Source organism: Culex quinquefasciatus, chromosome 2 (genome assembly GCF_015732765.1).
Source record: "Culex quinquefasciatus strain JHB chromosome 2, VPISU_Cqui_1.0_pri_paternal, whole genome shotgun sequence".
NCBI classification, from domain to species: domain Eukaryota; kingdom Metazoa; phylum Arthropoda; class Insecta; order Diptera; family Culicidae; genus Culex; species Culex quinquefasciatus.
The window spans coordinates 118,890,685-118,902,725 of record NC_051862.1 but is presented as its reverse complement, the minus strand read 5'-3'; the positions used below and the strand labels follow the sequence as shown (position 1 = coordinate 118,902,725).

The 12,041-nt window shown below is 42.7% G+C and overlaps 3 protein-coding genes across 3 annotated transcripts; 2 read left to right on the top strand and 1 right to left on the bottom strand.

The window, feature by feature from the left end:
- The first annotated feature begins 2,436 nt into the window (after positions 1–2,436).
- On the top strand, positions 2,437–4,277 carry LOC6032454 (protein maelstrom homolog). The gene is made up of 2 exons (XM_001842998.2): positions 2,437–2,507; positions 2,572–4,277. Exon 2 carries the CDS (start codon positions 2,574–2,576, stop codon positions 4,110–4,112), a length of 1,539 nt encoding a protein of 512 aa, XP_001843050.1. The 5' UTR covers positions 2,437–2,507; positions 2,572–2,573; the 3' UTR covers positions 4,113–4,277.
- On the bottom strand, positions 4,259–5,475 carry LOC6032453 (CDK-activating kinase assembly factor MAT1). The gene is made up of 2 exons (XM_001842997.2): positions 5,230–5,475; positions 4,259–5,147 (listed from the first exon to the last, which is right to left on the bottom strand). Exons 1-2 carry the CDS (start codon positions 5,351–5,353, stop codon positions 4,333–4,335), a joined length of 939 nt encoding a protein of 312 aa, XP_001843049.1. The 5' UTR covers positions 5,354–5,475; the 3' UTR covers positions 4,259–4,332.
- A 4,489-nt stretch (positions 5,476–9,964) lies between these two features.
- LOC6032452 (inactive selenide, water dikinase-like protein) lies at positions 9,965–12,041 on the top strand. The gene is made up of 2 exons (XM_001842996.2): positions 9,965–10,691; positions 10,885–12,041. The coding sequence occupies exons 1-2, from the start codon at positions 10,191–10,193 to the stop codon at positions 11,566–11,568; spliced, it is 1,185 nt and encodes a 394-aa protein (XP_001843048.1). The 5' UTR covers positions 9,965–10,190; the 3' UTR covers positions 11,569–12,041.

The following is a 12,041-nucleotide window of genomic DNA, read 5'->3' as shown; positions in this document are numbered from 1 at the left end:
TATTTGCATTAATTTCAGGAATCAAGTTTCTTTAACAAGTTTTCTGGCACAATATCGTAAGTCTGATATTTCTAATCTAATCTAATCTAATGTAACCTAACCTAATCGGATCGCGTCTGATATTTGGTAACTTACTTTCCCCAATAAAGTATTTCAGCAAAAATTTAATTTTTGCAATAAGGTCCTAAAGCCCAATGTAAATTTTTATGCACAACGGTAAAAAACACGATTTAAAACAATTTCGGATCATTTTTTTTTTTCATTTTAATGCAAACAAAAATTGACAAGACAACTTTTTTTTAATGAATCAACTACAGAGTTATCTACGTGCGAATGTATTGCGTGTACGTACACGAAAAAGATTGAGGTTAAATTTTGTACCCGCCAGCAAAACAAATGGGGTGCTAGTGTGCGTGAGCTCGGGCTTAGATAACTCTATAGAGCTATCTAAGCCCCATCTCACGCACACTAGCACACCATTTGATTTGCTGGTCGGTACAAAATTTAACCTCACTTTTTTTTGTGTACGTACACGCAATACATGCACACGTAGATAAGGGAGCGTTCTTTTATTACGTAACGCAAAAAATGGATTTTTGGACCCCTCCCCCTCGTAACAAAATTTTCATACAAATTTTAATTTTTTTGTATGGAGCGTAACACGGCCTCCGATCCCCCCCCCTCCCCTACTGCGTTACGTAATAAAAGAACACTCCCTAACTCTATGGTCCCCTTTGGAACGAGCTGTCACCCAGTCACGACGTTCTAGCAGGATTCTAGTAGAGTTCTTACAGCACTGGATATTCTTACAGCATTCTAGCAGAAATGTTCTACCGTTCTAGGAGGATTCTGACAGAACCAGCTCTGCTAGAATATTTCGTGACTGGGCAAGTAAGACCTTTTCTGTTAAGAAGGGCCGCGAAGTTATTTTTTTTTTCAAGTTGATTTAAAAATCACGGTCGTACAAAGGTTCATTGTATTCAAAAAAATAAGCTTTTTCGTTGTGATCAATAATATCAGCAATTTAAGCTTAATTTTAGGACCAAACTCAATAACTTAAACGTCTGAAAGCAGAATTGTAAGTTTGAGTGCTTTTTAATTCGAATTAGAAACAAACTAGGGAACATTCGCGTCAGCGCGTTTCAAATACTGGGAATTGAGTAAGCGAATTATATCTGTGAATTTTAATTTGTGGAATAGATCAAAAAGAGGAAATGGGTTGCCCATGGTTTTTAGACTAAATTAGAGACTAACCTTTCCCACGTGAACACTCTTTTTTTTTTTTGAAAAATTGAGACCTCCCACCCCTTCCCGCTTTGTAAACAGTTGTTCATACGAATACACATTTTTATATGGAAGGAATAGTCCCTATCAGGAAAATAAATCACATTTTCTTTTTTCAAACTCTTTAGACTGGTTGCAACGCGGCTCTACTTTGTTCTAGCTGTTTCATTTTTCAAATAGAACTGAAACAGACCACCCACAACGCGGAGTTGCAGTTTTATTTTTCGAGCAGTATTTTGAAACCGGAATAAAACTGCTCGACGAGTTTGTTTCAAACGTGAGACGATTTGGAACTGGAATAGAACTCAGTTTCAAAAAAAAATCAGATATATAGAGATATCCACGTATTCTTACACACACACTATGATGCTGTGTTGATAATCATACGCACACAATTAAAAGCATTTTTTTGAAACAACATATAGATCAGCGCGTTGCGAGCACCGTGTTCTAGTTTCATTTCCTCCAGTTCTAAAAATTTAAAACTGCTCGCAATTTGAAACAATTACAAAACTTCGCGCTGCAGACAGTCTTATTTTTACAAACTCGTCGAGCAGTTTTATTTCGGTTTCAAAATACTGCTCGAAAAATAAAACTGCAACTCCGCGTTGTGGGTGGTCTGTTTCAGTTCAATTTGAAAAATGAAACAGCTAGAACAAAGTAGAGCCGCGTTGCAAGTAGTCTAACTCCGTCCAATTAGCTGATTATCACTATTTAAACAACTTTTTTTTTAAACTATTGATAGAAACTTACTTGCTCACTTCCTATTGAGCTATTCATCACTCGATTTCAGTTGAAAACGCTTTTTATAAGCTGTAATCAAACGTCAAAGTGCTCATATGGCAACATTAGAGGCACGCCGGAGTTAGATGCTGTTACCCTACTCTAATTTGGGTAAACTTTTATTTTATTCTAAACTGCACTGCCAGCTGCACCCTTACCAAAAATCATGATTTTTTGAGTTCCAAATCCCACTTTTCATGCGAATTTTTCAGTTCAACCCATATAACCATTTTTATGGTTGTAGTACCTGAACTCAAAAAATCGTATGAAAAGTGGGATTTGGAACTCAAAAAATCATAATTTTTGGTAAGGGTGTGCAAAGAAAGTGTGAAACTTGGACCCGAAACCTTTCCCGTTTTGAGTGTACAAACAAAGAAAACCTCGAACAAAACTCGCGCTGTTGTCACTTTCCTTGCGGTTACAGCGAAACAACGCTTTCGGTAAGTTTTTTTTTTTAAATAAATCTTTCAAAATTGAGGAAAAATCAACCTTCTTCCGTTGCAGAAATGCCGAAGAAAAACAAACCCGCGGCCAAGGGCCCGTTTTACTTCTTCATGATGGAGTTCAAGGAGCAGGAAGAAGCGGCCGGCTATCGCTTCAGTGGCTTAGCCGAGGTCACGGAAAAGGCCGGTCCTCACTGGGAGAAGCTGGCACCGCACGAGCGCGAACCGTACAATCAAAGAGCGAAGCAGAACAAAGCCAATCCGAAAGAAGCGGGCGGTTACGGCGAACGGTACACGGCCCAGGGAAAGCCGTTCAGTCAGGTGCAGGCGGAAGCGGCCAAGAGGCGCCAGCTGGAGGAACAGATCCAGAAGCGGATCGTTGAGATGATTCAAACGGCATCGGCGAACAACGCGCTCGGGGAGTTGGAGGTTTACTTTGTTTCTTGCAACTACTTTTGCGTCAGCTTGTCCGGCGAGTATGTTCCGGCCGAATTGGCCATCATCAAGTACAGCTTGAACGATGGGGTGATGGACAGTCTGAACGTGCTGATTAATCCGACGGATCTTCCACTGGGGATGGCCCTCGATGCCAAGACGCACAGCAGCTCGACTCATCAGCTTCCGGTGCCGCCGGATGCGCTTGGGGAGGCAAATTACGAGAAAATTCTTCGGCAGATTTTGAAATTTTTCAAGAACACCAGCGGATCGAAGGTCGTACCGCCTATTTTCACCTGGAACAAGGACATTCCGATGGTGGACAGCATTCTGCGGGGCATTTTGGAAGCGACCGATTTGGATTATGTCAAGTTTTCGATTTTGCCGTTGATTGACTTCTTTTACAATCTGAAGCTGGCCACCGAGGATTACGGGCTGGACATTAAAACCTTTCCGTCGATTCACTTGGCCAAAGCGTTGCTGGAGAAGGACGTTTACGCGTACACGGCCGGAATCGCCTGCGACGTCCACGAGCAACTCAACAATCAGGTGGCCTGCGCGCTGTCCCGGGTTGTGCGCTGGGCGTACGTAATCTCCGACAGTTGCTGCCTCGACGTGGGCATCGAAATGGAAAAGGGACGTCACCTGCCGCACAACATGACTACGCTGTCGGACATAACCGGAACCGTCTCGGCGCTTTCGTCCCGAATGAGCAAACTCACCACGACCTCCGACAACAATCGCAGCAAGATGTCCCGCCCTCGCAGCACTGACCGCACGGATAGAGATGTAACGACCACCACAATCTACAGCTCGCGTGCTGGAACGGTCACCGGAAAACCCTCCACCATCGTTCCACAGCAACCGGCTTCGAGCGGCGGAACTCGAGCCGCCAACGACACGTTCAACACCACGAACCCGTTCTACGCGATGCAGATGGCCCAAAGCGCCAACCGAAGCCCGACGAAGAAAAATCCGTGGTCGCGCGAGAACAAACTGACCGAGGTGCGCGATCCGCAGTCGGACACGGAAACGTCGATGCTGATGCTGGCGCCGGTTGCTGGCCGCGGCAGGGGCACGTTGGCCCGGATGAATGCGGCCGGGCGGGGACGTGCGCAGGATTTGTGCACCACCGTCAAGACCGTTGGACGGGGACATTTGAACTGAGCGGTGCTCTGATCGATGCATTTTTGAACAACGTTTGAATCGTTGTTTGTTCTTAATACTGACTACAGAACGAATTTGTTTATTTGGTTTGATACTCGGTTTATCGATAAAGTTGATCTTGACACTAGAATAAAAAAACCGTGGCATTATTTTGCAATAAATTTATTCCTCATGAATTCAGTAAACTGTAAAAATTAAATAATACATTTTTAAATTAACTTCAACAACCGTGATACAACCCAACGAGCGCTTCCTGAATAGCCCGCAAACAGGAAATGTTCGTCTGGAATCCGCCGGCTCGCTCGCCCAACGTTTCCGCCCGGATGTGCTTGATGTACCCGTTGCTACCAATGTCCGCCAGCGCCGGTGGCATCGGACCCTCCTTGGGGAAGACTTGCGCCTCGTACACGTACGTGGGTCCTTCCTCGATTCTCGGCACCGGCAGGAACCCGTGCTGGGACTGGAACTTGATTCCGGTCGAAAAGTGGGTTGTCTTCGGTGGCGGCGGGGCCATCGGTTTGGGCAGGGGAATGTGCTGCTTTTCGGCGCGCTGGGCAAATTTGTCCACGATGGCGCTGGCATCTTCGTAACTGGCCATCAGCGAATCAATCAAATCTTCCTTGTTCTTCGCCTTCTGCTTGCGATTCTCCGCCTCCATCATGGCCAGTTCCTTCTTCCGTTGGTCCGTTTGCTCCTTCTCTACCTCAATCAGCTCCTCCAGCTCGATCTCATCCTTGCTCAGTTTGGTCTTGTTTTTGAGAATTACGTCGCGATTCTCCTTCTTGTACTGCTCGATTCGCTTGTTTGTGTTTATGATGTCGATGTTGTTGCACAAATTAAACACAATCTCCTCAATCATCTCCAGATAATCGTTGTATTCGGCCAGCGAGTTAAAATCGTCCTCTTTCTTGTTGAAATCCTTGAGAATCCTCTTCCGAATCTGAACCTCCTTGTCGACGTTGGAATCCTCAAACAACTGAACTCGGAAATTACTCCGACGCAACGCAACATTACACTCGGGACACGAACCGGAACCTATAAGAAAATTAAAAAGAATAAATAATAAATAAAAATTAATTAATTAAATTTATTTTTCCAAACACGAATCCAAACTAACCCTTCAAGAAGAGCAACTCGACGCAACTTTCGCAGAGCGTGTGACCGCAAACGTTGACCATCAGCTTGAGCGACGGATTTCGGTACTTTGTGGTTTTGCAACGGGGACATCCTTGATCGTCCATTTCGTCTTCAAATTACACGAAAATTGCCTGATTTCACCCAAAATAACACAAACTGAAGCCAAACTGCTAAACAAAACTTCGCTGTTGAGCAATGTTTTGAATCGAAACGTCAACCCGCGGTGATCGAAAACGACATCAAAATAAACAAATTGCAGTCTGCACCAGACCCTAGCCGGTACAGGGTGATCTTGCAGAAAAAAAAATCATCCGACTTCCGCCGCGTGTGAACGAGGATGCAGCACAATGGGAAATCTCTCCACAACACCGCGCAGTGCACGGTAAACCTACACTCAAAGTAAAAAGTATCCTTTTTTCAAGTTCACCCATCGTCTCCCTTTAAAAGGGTATCAAAAATGTACTGAATTTGACATACGCCCTTACCAAAAATCATGATTTTTTGAGTTCCAAATCCCACACTGATAATCAACACTACACACTGTTCAGTTCACTTTTACACACTTGTATGGGATTTTTCAGTTCAAGTATGATTACACGAAAGTGTGTAATCATACTTGAACTGAAAAATCCCATACAAGTGTGTAAAAGTGAACTGAAAAAAGTGTAATGCCTTGTGTAATGCTGTTTACCAGTGCACTTTTCATACGAATTTTTCAGTTCAACCCATATAACCATTTTTATGGTTGTAGTACCTGAACTCAAAAAATCGTATGAAAAGTGGGATTTGGAACTCAAAAAATCATGATTTTTGGTAAGGGTGTACCCTTTTAAAAGGGTGACGCCGGGTGAATTTTTAAAAAGGATAGAAAGTATCCTTTTTGCCTTCCTTACCTCACTGAGGCAAGGCTATAACATCACTCGAAAAATGAACTTCTTAAATACACGTCCTAGATATACCTTCACGTATAGGGAGCGTTCTTTTATTACGTAACGCGAAAAATCGGACTTTTAGACCCCCTCCCCCCCCCCTCGTAACAAAATTTCCATACAAATTTAAAAAAAAATGTATGGAGCGTAACACGGCCTCCGACCCCCCCTCCCCCCCTACTGCGTTACGTAATAAAAGAACGCTCCCATACTTATCGACTCAGAATCAAATTCTGAACAAATGTCTGTGGGGATGTGTGTAGATATGATTTTTTTTCCACACGATTATCTCAGAACTGGCTGAACCGATTTTGGCCGGATCCGCCTTATTGGGTCCTAAAATGAAGCTTAGATTGCTGATATTATTGTTTACAGCGATAAAGCTTATTTTTCTGAGTAAAATGACCCTTTGTACGACCACAAAGAGTTTAAAATGGATTTTTAAATCAATTTCGAAAAATTAACCTCGCGGTCCTTGTTGACAGAAAAGCTCCTACTTGACAGCTCGTTCAAAGGGGACCATAGTTGATCCATCGAAAAAATGTTGTCTTGTCAAAAAAAAATTTTGCATTAAAATGAAAAAAAGTGATCAGAAATGGTTTTTAATCGTGTTTTTTACCGTTGTACATAAAAATTGACATAGGGCTTTAGTAACCAATTCTGTTCCTTTTGGGGTTCCCTAAGACCCTATTAAATTTTATTCTGTTTAGTAAAGTATTTAAAAAGTTAAAATTTGGTTTGGGAGTGTTCTTTTATTACGTAACGCAAAATTTGGGATTTTTTACCGACCTCCGTGGGTCTCGTGGCGCAGGGGTAGCGGCTTCGGCTGCCGATCCCGATGATGCTATGAGGCGCGGGTTCGATTCCCGCCTTATCCACTGAGCTTCTATCGGATGGTGAAGTAAAACGTCGGTCCCGGTTTCTCCTGTCTCGTCAGAGGCGCTGGAGCAGAAATCCCACGTTAGAGGAAGGCCATGCCCCGGGGGGCGTAGTGCCAATAGTTTCGTTTTTTTACCGACCTCCCCCCCCCCCCCTTCGTAACAAATCGTAACAGATGAGCGACCCCCTTACCCCCTGTAACGCGTAACGCAAGGTCTTTTTGCATTTTTTTAAAGAATTCTTATATGAAAATTTTACGTTACGTAACAGAATTTTTCAGCACTCCTCCCCCCTCCCCCTATTTTCGTAACATTTCGTAACAGACACTGACACCCCCTCCCCCCTAACTGCGTTACGTAATAAAATAACGCTCCCTTTGTTTGTGTAGAAAATCCTAAGGTCGACCGCTGTACCGACTCGTCAGTGACTACAGTGTAAACATGGGTTGATGGCGGTACGACCGAAGGAAAATAATCGTAATAAATAATTTTATCATAAAAATAAACGCACCCAGTGATATCAAACCAGCAATGTTGTTCTCTATACCAACATCATTCTTGCAGCGAAGTAAGTAAAAAGTCATGTTAAATATGTAAAAATTTTAGTTGTTAAGAGCGAGTTTTTCACCAATGTGTAACAGGTCGTATCGAGGTGCTCCGATTTGGATGAAACTTTCAGCGTTTGTTTGTCTATACATAAGATGAACTCATGCCAAATATGAGCCCTCTACGACAAAAGGAAGTGGGGTAAAACGGGTTTGGAAGTTTGAGGTCGAAAAAACATTAAAAATCTTAAAACAGCTCGCATTTCCGTAAAACTTCATCAATTCCAACTCTCTTAGATGCATTCGAAAGGTCTTTTGAAGCACTTCAAAATGTGCCATAGACATCCAGGATTGGTTTGATTTTTTCTCATAGCTTTTGCAAATTACTGTTAAAAATGGATTTTTTTAAAACCTTAATATCTTTTTCCAACAGCTTCCAACACCCATACTCCCATAGGTCAAAAGATAGGTAATTTTATGGACTATAAGCCTTCAGAAATAACTTTTTGGCCAATCGCAGTTTTTCTCATAGTTTTTCGATTTTTCTATAACAAACATTTTACAACGTTAGTTTTTGCCCTGTAGGCCGCCATAGCGGCATTTTTTGGTCTCAATTTTGTCATATTCGGAATCCTCGGACAATTTCACGTAAATTAGAAGTATTGGAGTTGTAAATTTGATTGGAAAAAATGTCATTTAAAATGAATTAAAATATTTTTTAACATTTTGTCGGATTAGGGGTAAAACAGATATTCGCCTACTTAATACGGCATTTGACGTTTTGATCACACGGTAAATAAGATCTATTTCTTTTTTCGAAAATGTTTTATTTAATTATTTTTTAAATCAAATTTACAAGTCCAATACTTCTAACTTACGTGAAATTGTCCGAGGATTCCGAATATGACAAAATTAAGACCAATATGTGCCGCTATGACGGCCTACAGGGCAAAAACTAACGTTGTAAAATGTTTGTTATAGAAAAATCGAAAAACTATGAGAAAAACTGCGATTGGCCAAAAAGTTATTTCTGAAGGCTTATACTGCCGTTCTACGCATAATTGTCCCATGTCAGTTTTGGTCGATTCTGACTTTATGACATTTTTAAGTTTAGTTTGATGTGTACTTTAAGAAAAACACATAAAATTTGGTTCTTTGTTCGGAAACTCATTAAAAACAACACCAAGTCTGTTTGTCCCATCAATAAACTTCTACGCATAATTGTCCCACCCAAGTCCCACCAAGTATTTTCTTACACGGAATCATTAGTTTTACTAAACATTATGTCTTGTTTACCTTTTGTAAAGCAAGAGAATCACATATAAAGGTGATAAACTGCTAACTGGGGTGATTAGGGACACATAGGGCGAATAGGAACCCACGGGACAATTATGCGTAGAAACACAGAAATCGGTCGAAAAATTTCAATCGCGTTTTTCTCAGTTGCACTTTTTTGAACATGGGACAATTATGCGTAGAACGGCAGTATAGTCCATAAAATTACCTATCTTTTGACCTATGGGAGTATGGGTGTTGGAGGCTGTTGGAAAAAGATATTAAGGTTTTAAAAAAATCCATTTTTAACAGTAATTTGCAAAAGCTATGAGAAAAAATCAAACCAATCCTGGATGTCTATGGCACATTTTGAAGTGTTTCAAAAGACCTTTCGAATGCATCTAAGAGAGTTGGAATTGATGAAGTTTTACGGAAATGCGAGCTGTTTTAAGATTTTTAATGTTTTTTCGACCTCAAACTTCAAAGCCCGTTTAACCCCACTTCCCTTTGTCGTAGAGGGCTCATATTTGGCATGAGTTCATCTCATGTATAGACAAACAAACGCTGAAAGTTTTATCCAAATCGGAGCACCTCGATACGACCTCTAGAACAAACCGAGCAATATTTACAAATACTGCCTCTTAAAATTATTGACATAAGACAAAAATAAAGCAAAACATTTTATTGGAATATCCCCGCACTTCACTTGGAGCGCTTGGCTTGTGGCCGCACTGTTTGGTTTACACACACAAAATTGAATCGAATTTAAAATGGCGAAAAGTTTTTAAAAACGTTGCTCAACCAAAAATCAAACAGCGCGCCAAAAAGTGTAAACGTGACTGACTTTACGTATGAGTGAAAGGTGAACAAAATTGGGGTAGGTGGCGTTATTTTTCCAATTTGGTGGGGTGACTGTTAGGCCAAAAAAACTCATAGATGGCGCTAATCGGTTCCATTTTCCTTGCGTTCCAGCATTTTTGACAAGCTGTCTGACCTTTTTTAAATAAACTTTGGCAAAATGCGCAGGGCAAAAAAAAGAAAATTCTGGAAAGTCGAAAAGGTCGAATACACACAACACACACACGCCACATAGTCAGACACACATCGGCTGTTGACTGAGAAGGTCGAAAAACGGGGACGCTCCCTGCGACGGCAACGTTTTTGAAAATTTTTCGCCATTTTGAATTCGATTCAATTTTGTGTGTGTAATCCAAACAGTGCGGCCAAAAGCCAAGCGCTCCAAGTGAAGTGCGGTGTTTGAGGAAAAAATTAAAAAGTAAAACAGTTTGTTTAAATAGTGAGCAGTGATTAATAATGGGTGATTATCATCATGATGCTTTGGTACCGGAGCTGAGCGCCAGCACCGGAATGGTCCGGCGTCCTTTCGATCCGACGGCCCACGATCTGGAAGCTTCGTTCCGGTTAACCCGGTTTGCCGATCTGAAGGGCCGTGGCTGCAAGGTTCCGAAGGATGTCCTGGAGAAGTTGGTCTCGTCGCTGCAGCAGGATTACACCCAGGATCCGGAAGCGGCGTACCTGTCCATGTCTTCGCCCCGGATCGGAATCGGTCTGGATTGTTCCGTAATCCCGCTGCGCCACGGTGGCCTCTGCATGGTCCAGACGACGGACTTTTTCTACCCGATTGTGGACGATCCGTACATGATGGGAAAGGTGGCCTGCGCCAATGTCCTCAGCGATCTGTACGCGATGGGAGTGACCGAGTGCGACAACATGCTGATGTTGCTGGCCGTCAGCACCAAAATGACGGAAAAGGAGCGCGACGTCGTGATTCCGCTCATCATGCGGGGATTCAAGGTAGGAACCGGCCCGAGACCGGGAACTCATTACATAACCTGCAATTTGTTGTTCTTGTTATTATTGTATTCAATTTTTACCGGTTGCTGGGATTGGTTTTGCCTAGGGTTGACATTTGGCGCGAAATGCAATCAAAACATCAATCAGCTGATGCCAACATAAATAACATAATTAAATTAATCGTTATTTACAGGATTCTGCCTTGGAAGCGGGTACATCGGTAACCGGTGGCCAGAGTGTGGTCAACCCGTGGTGCACGATCGGTGGAGTGGCCACCACGATCTGTCAGCAGAACGAGTTCATCGTGCCGGACAATGCTGTGGTCGGTGACGTGCTGGTCCTTACGAAGGCCCTCGGAACTCAGGTCGCGGTCAACGCGCACCAGTGGCTGGATCAGTCCGAGCGCTGGAACCGCATCAAGCTGGTCGTTTCCGAGGAGGACGTCCGCAAGGCGTACCACCGTGCGATGGACTCGATGTCTCGGCTTAACCGCATCGCAGCCAGGCTCATGCACAAGTACAACGCGCATGGTTCCACCGACATCACCGGGTTCGGTCTGCTCGGCCACGCCCAGACATTGGCTTCGCACCAGAAGAACGAAGTCTCCTTCGTCATCCACAACTTGCCGGTGATTGCCAAGATGGCCGCCGTGGCCAAGGCCTGCGGAAATATGTTCCAGCTGCTGCAGGGCCACTCGGCGGAAACCTCGGGTGGACTGCTGATCTGCTTGCCCCGTGAACAGGCCGCTGCCTACTGCAAGGACATCGAAAAGCAGGAGGGATGCCAAGCCTGGATCATTGGCATCGTCGAGAAGGGCAATCGCACCGCCCGAATCATCGACAAACCACGAGTCATTGAAGTTCCCGCCAAGGAATAAGTCACATAAAATGCTGCAAAACACTAACTTTTTTGATTTCCACATTCAGCCGCACATTAGATTCAGCCAACCTTTCTTTAAAGCTTGTAACATTTCCAACAGTGTTTTTATACCTATTTCACACAATCACAAAACAGATACTTTTTAGCTGGTAAGATAAGTCTTGAAGAAACGCAACTATTTCATTTGGATAACAAGAAAAAAAAAAACATCAATACGGCAGTGAGAGAAAAAGCGATATACATATTAATTAGTAGATGTGTTATAAACTAGCATGTAAGGACAGTTTTATTATTTTTTTAAATTTTAATACGTAGCAGCGCGTCTTAAGCTGAGATCGAGCCATCTTTACACAGTAATGAGACGAGAAAGAGATATAAAAAAAAAGGATTAAACTACACAAAAGACGAATGCAGGATAGGTGACATTTTTCGTTCTATGAAAAATAAATATTCAAAATTATTTTCCAAAAA

Bases quoted from the DNA above. Each gene is read 5' to 3' on its own strand.
- LOC6032452 (XM_001842996.2), top strand. From the start codon at position 10,191: ATGGGTGATTATCATCATGATGCTTTGGTACCGGAGCTGAGCGCCAGC. The intron at 10,692-10,884 runs GTAGGAACCGGC...CGTTATTTACAG, and splicing joins TCATCATGCGGGGATTCAAG to GATTCTGCCTTGGAAGCGGG.
- LOC6032453 (XM_001842997.2), bottom strand. From the start codon at position 5,353: ATGGACGATCAAGGATGTCCCCGTTGCAAAACCACAAAGTACCGAAAT. The intron at 5,148-5,229 runs GTTAGTTTGGAT...ATTTTCTTATAG, and splicing joins CGAGTTGCTCTTCTTGAAGG to GTTCCGGTTCGTGTCCCGAG.
- LOC6032454 (XM_001842998.2), top strand. From the start codon at position 2,574: ATGCCGAAGAAAAACAAACCCGCGGCCAAGGGCCCGTTTTACTTCTTC.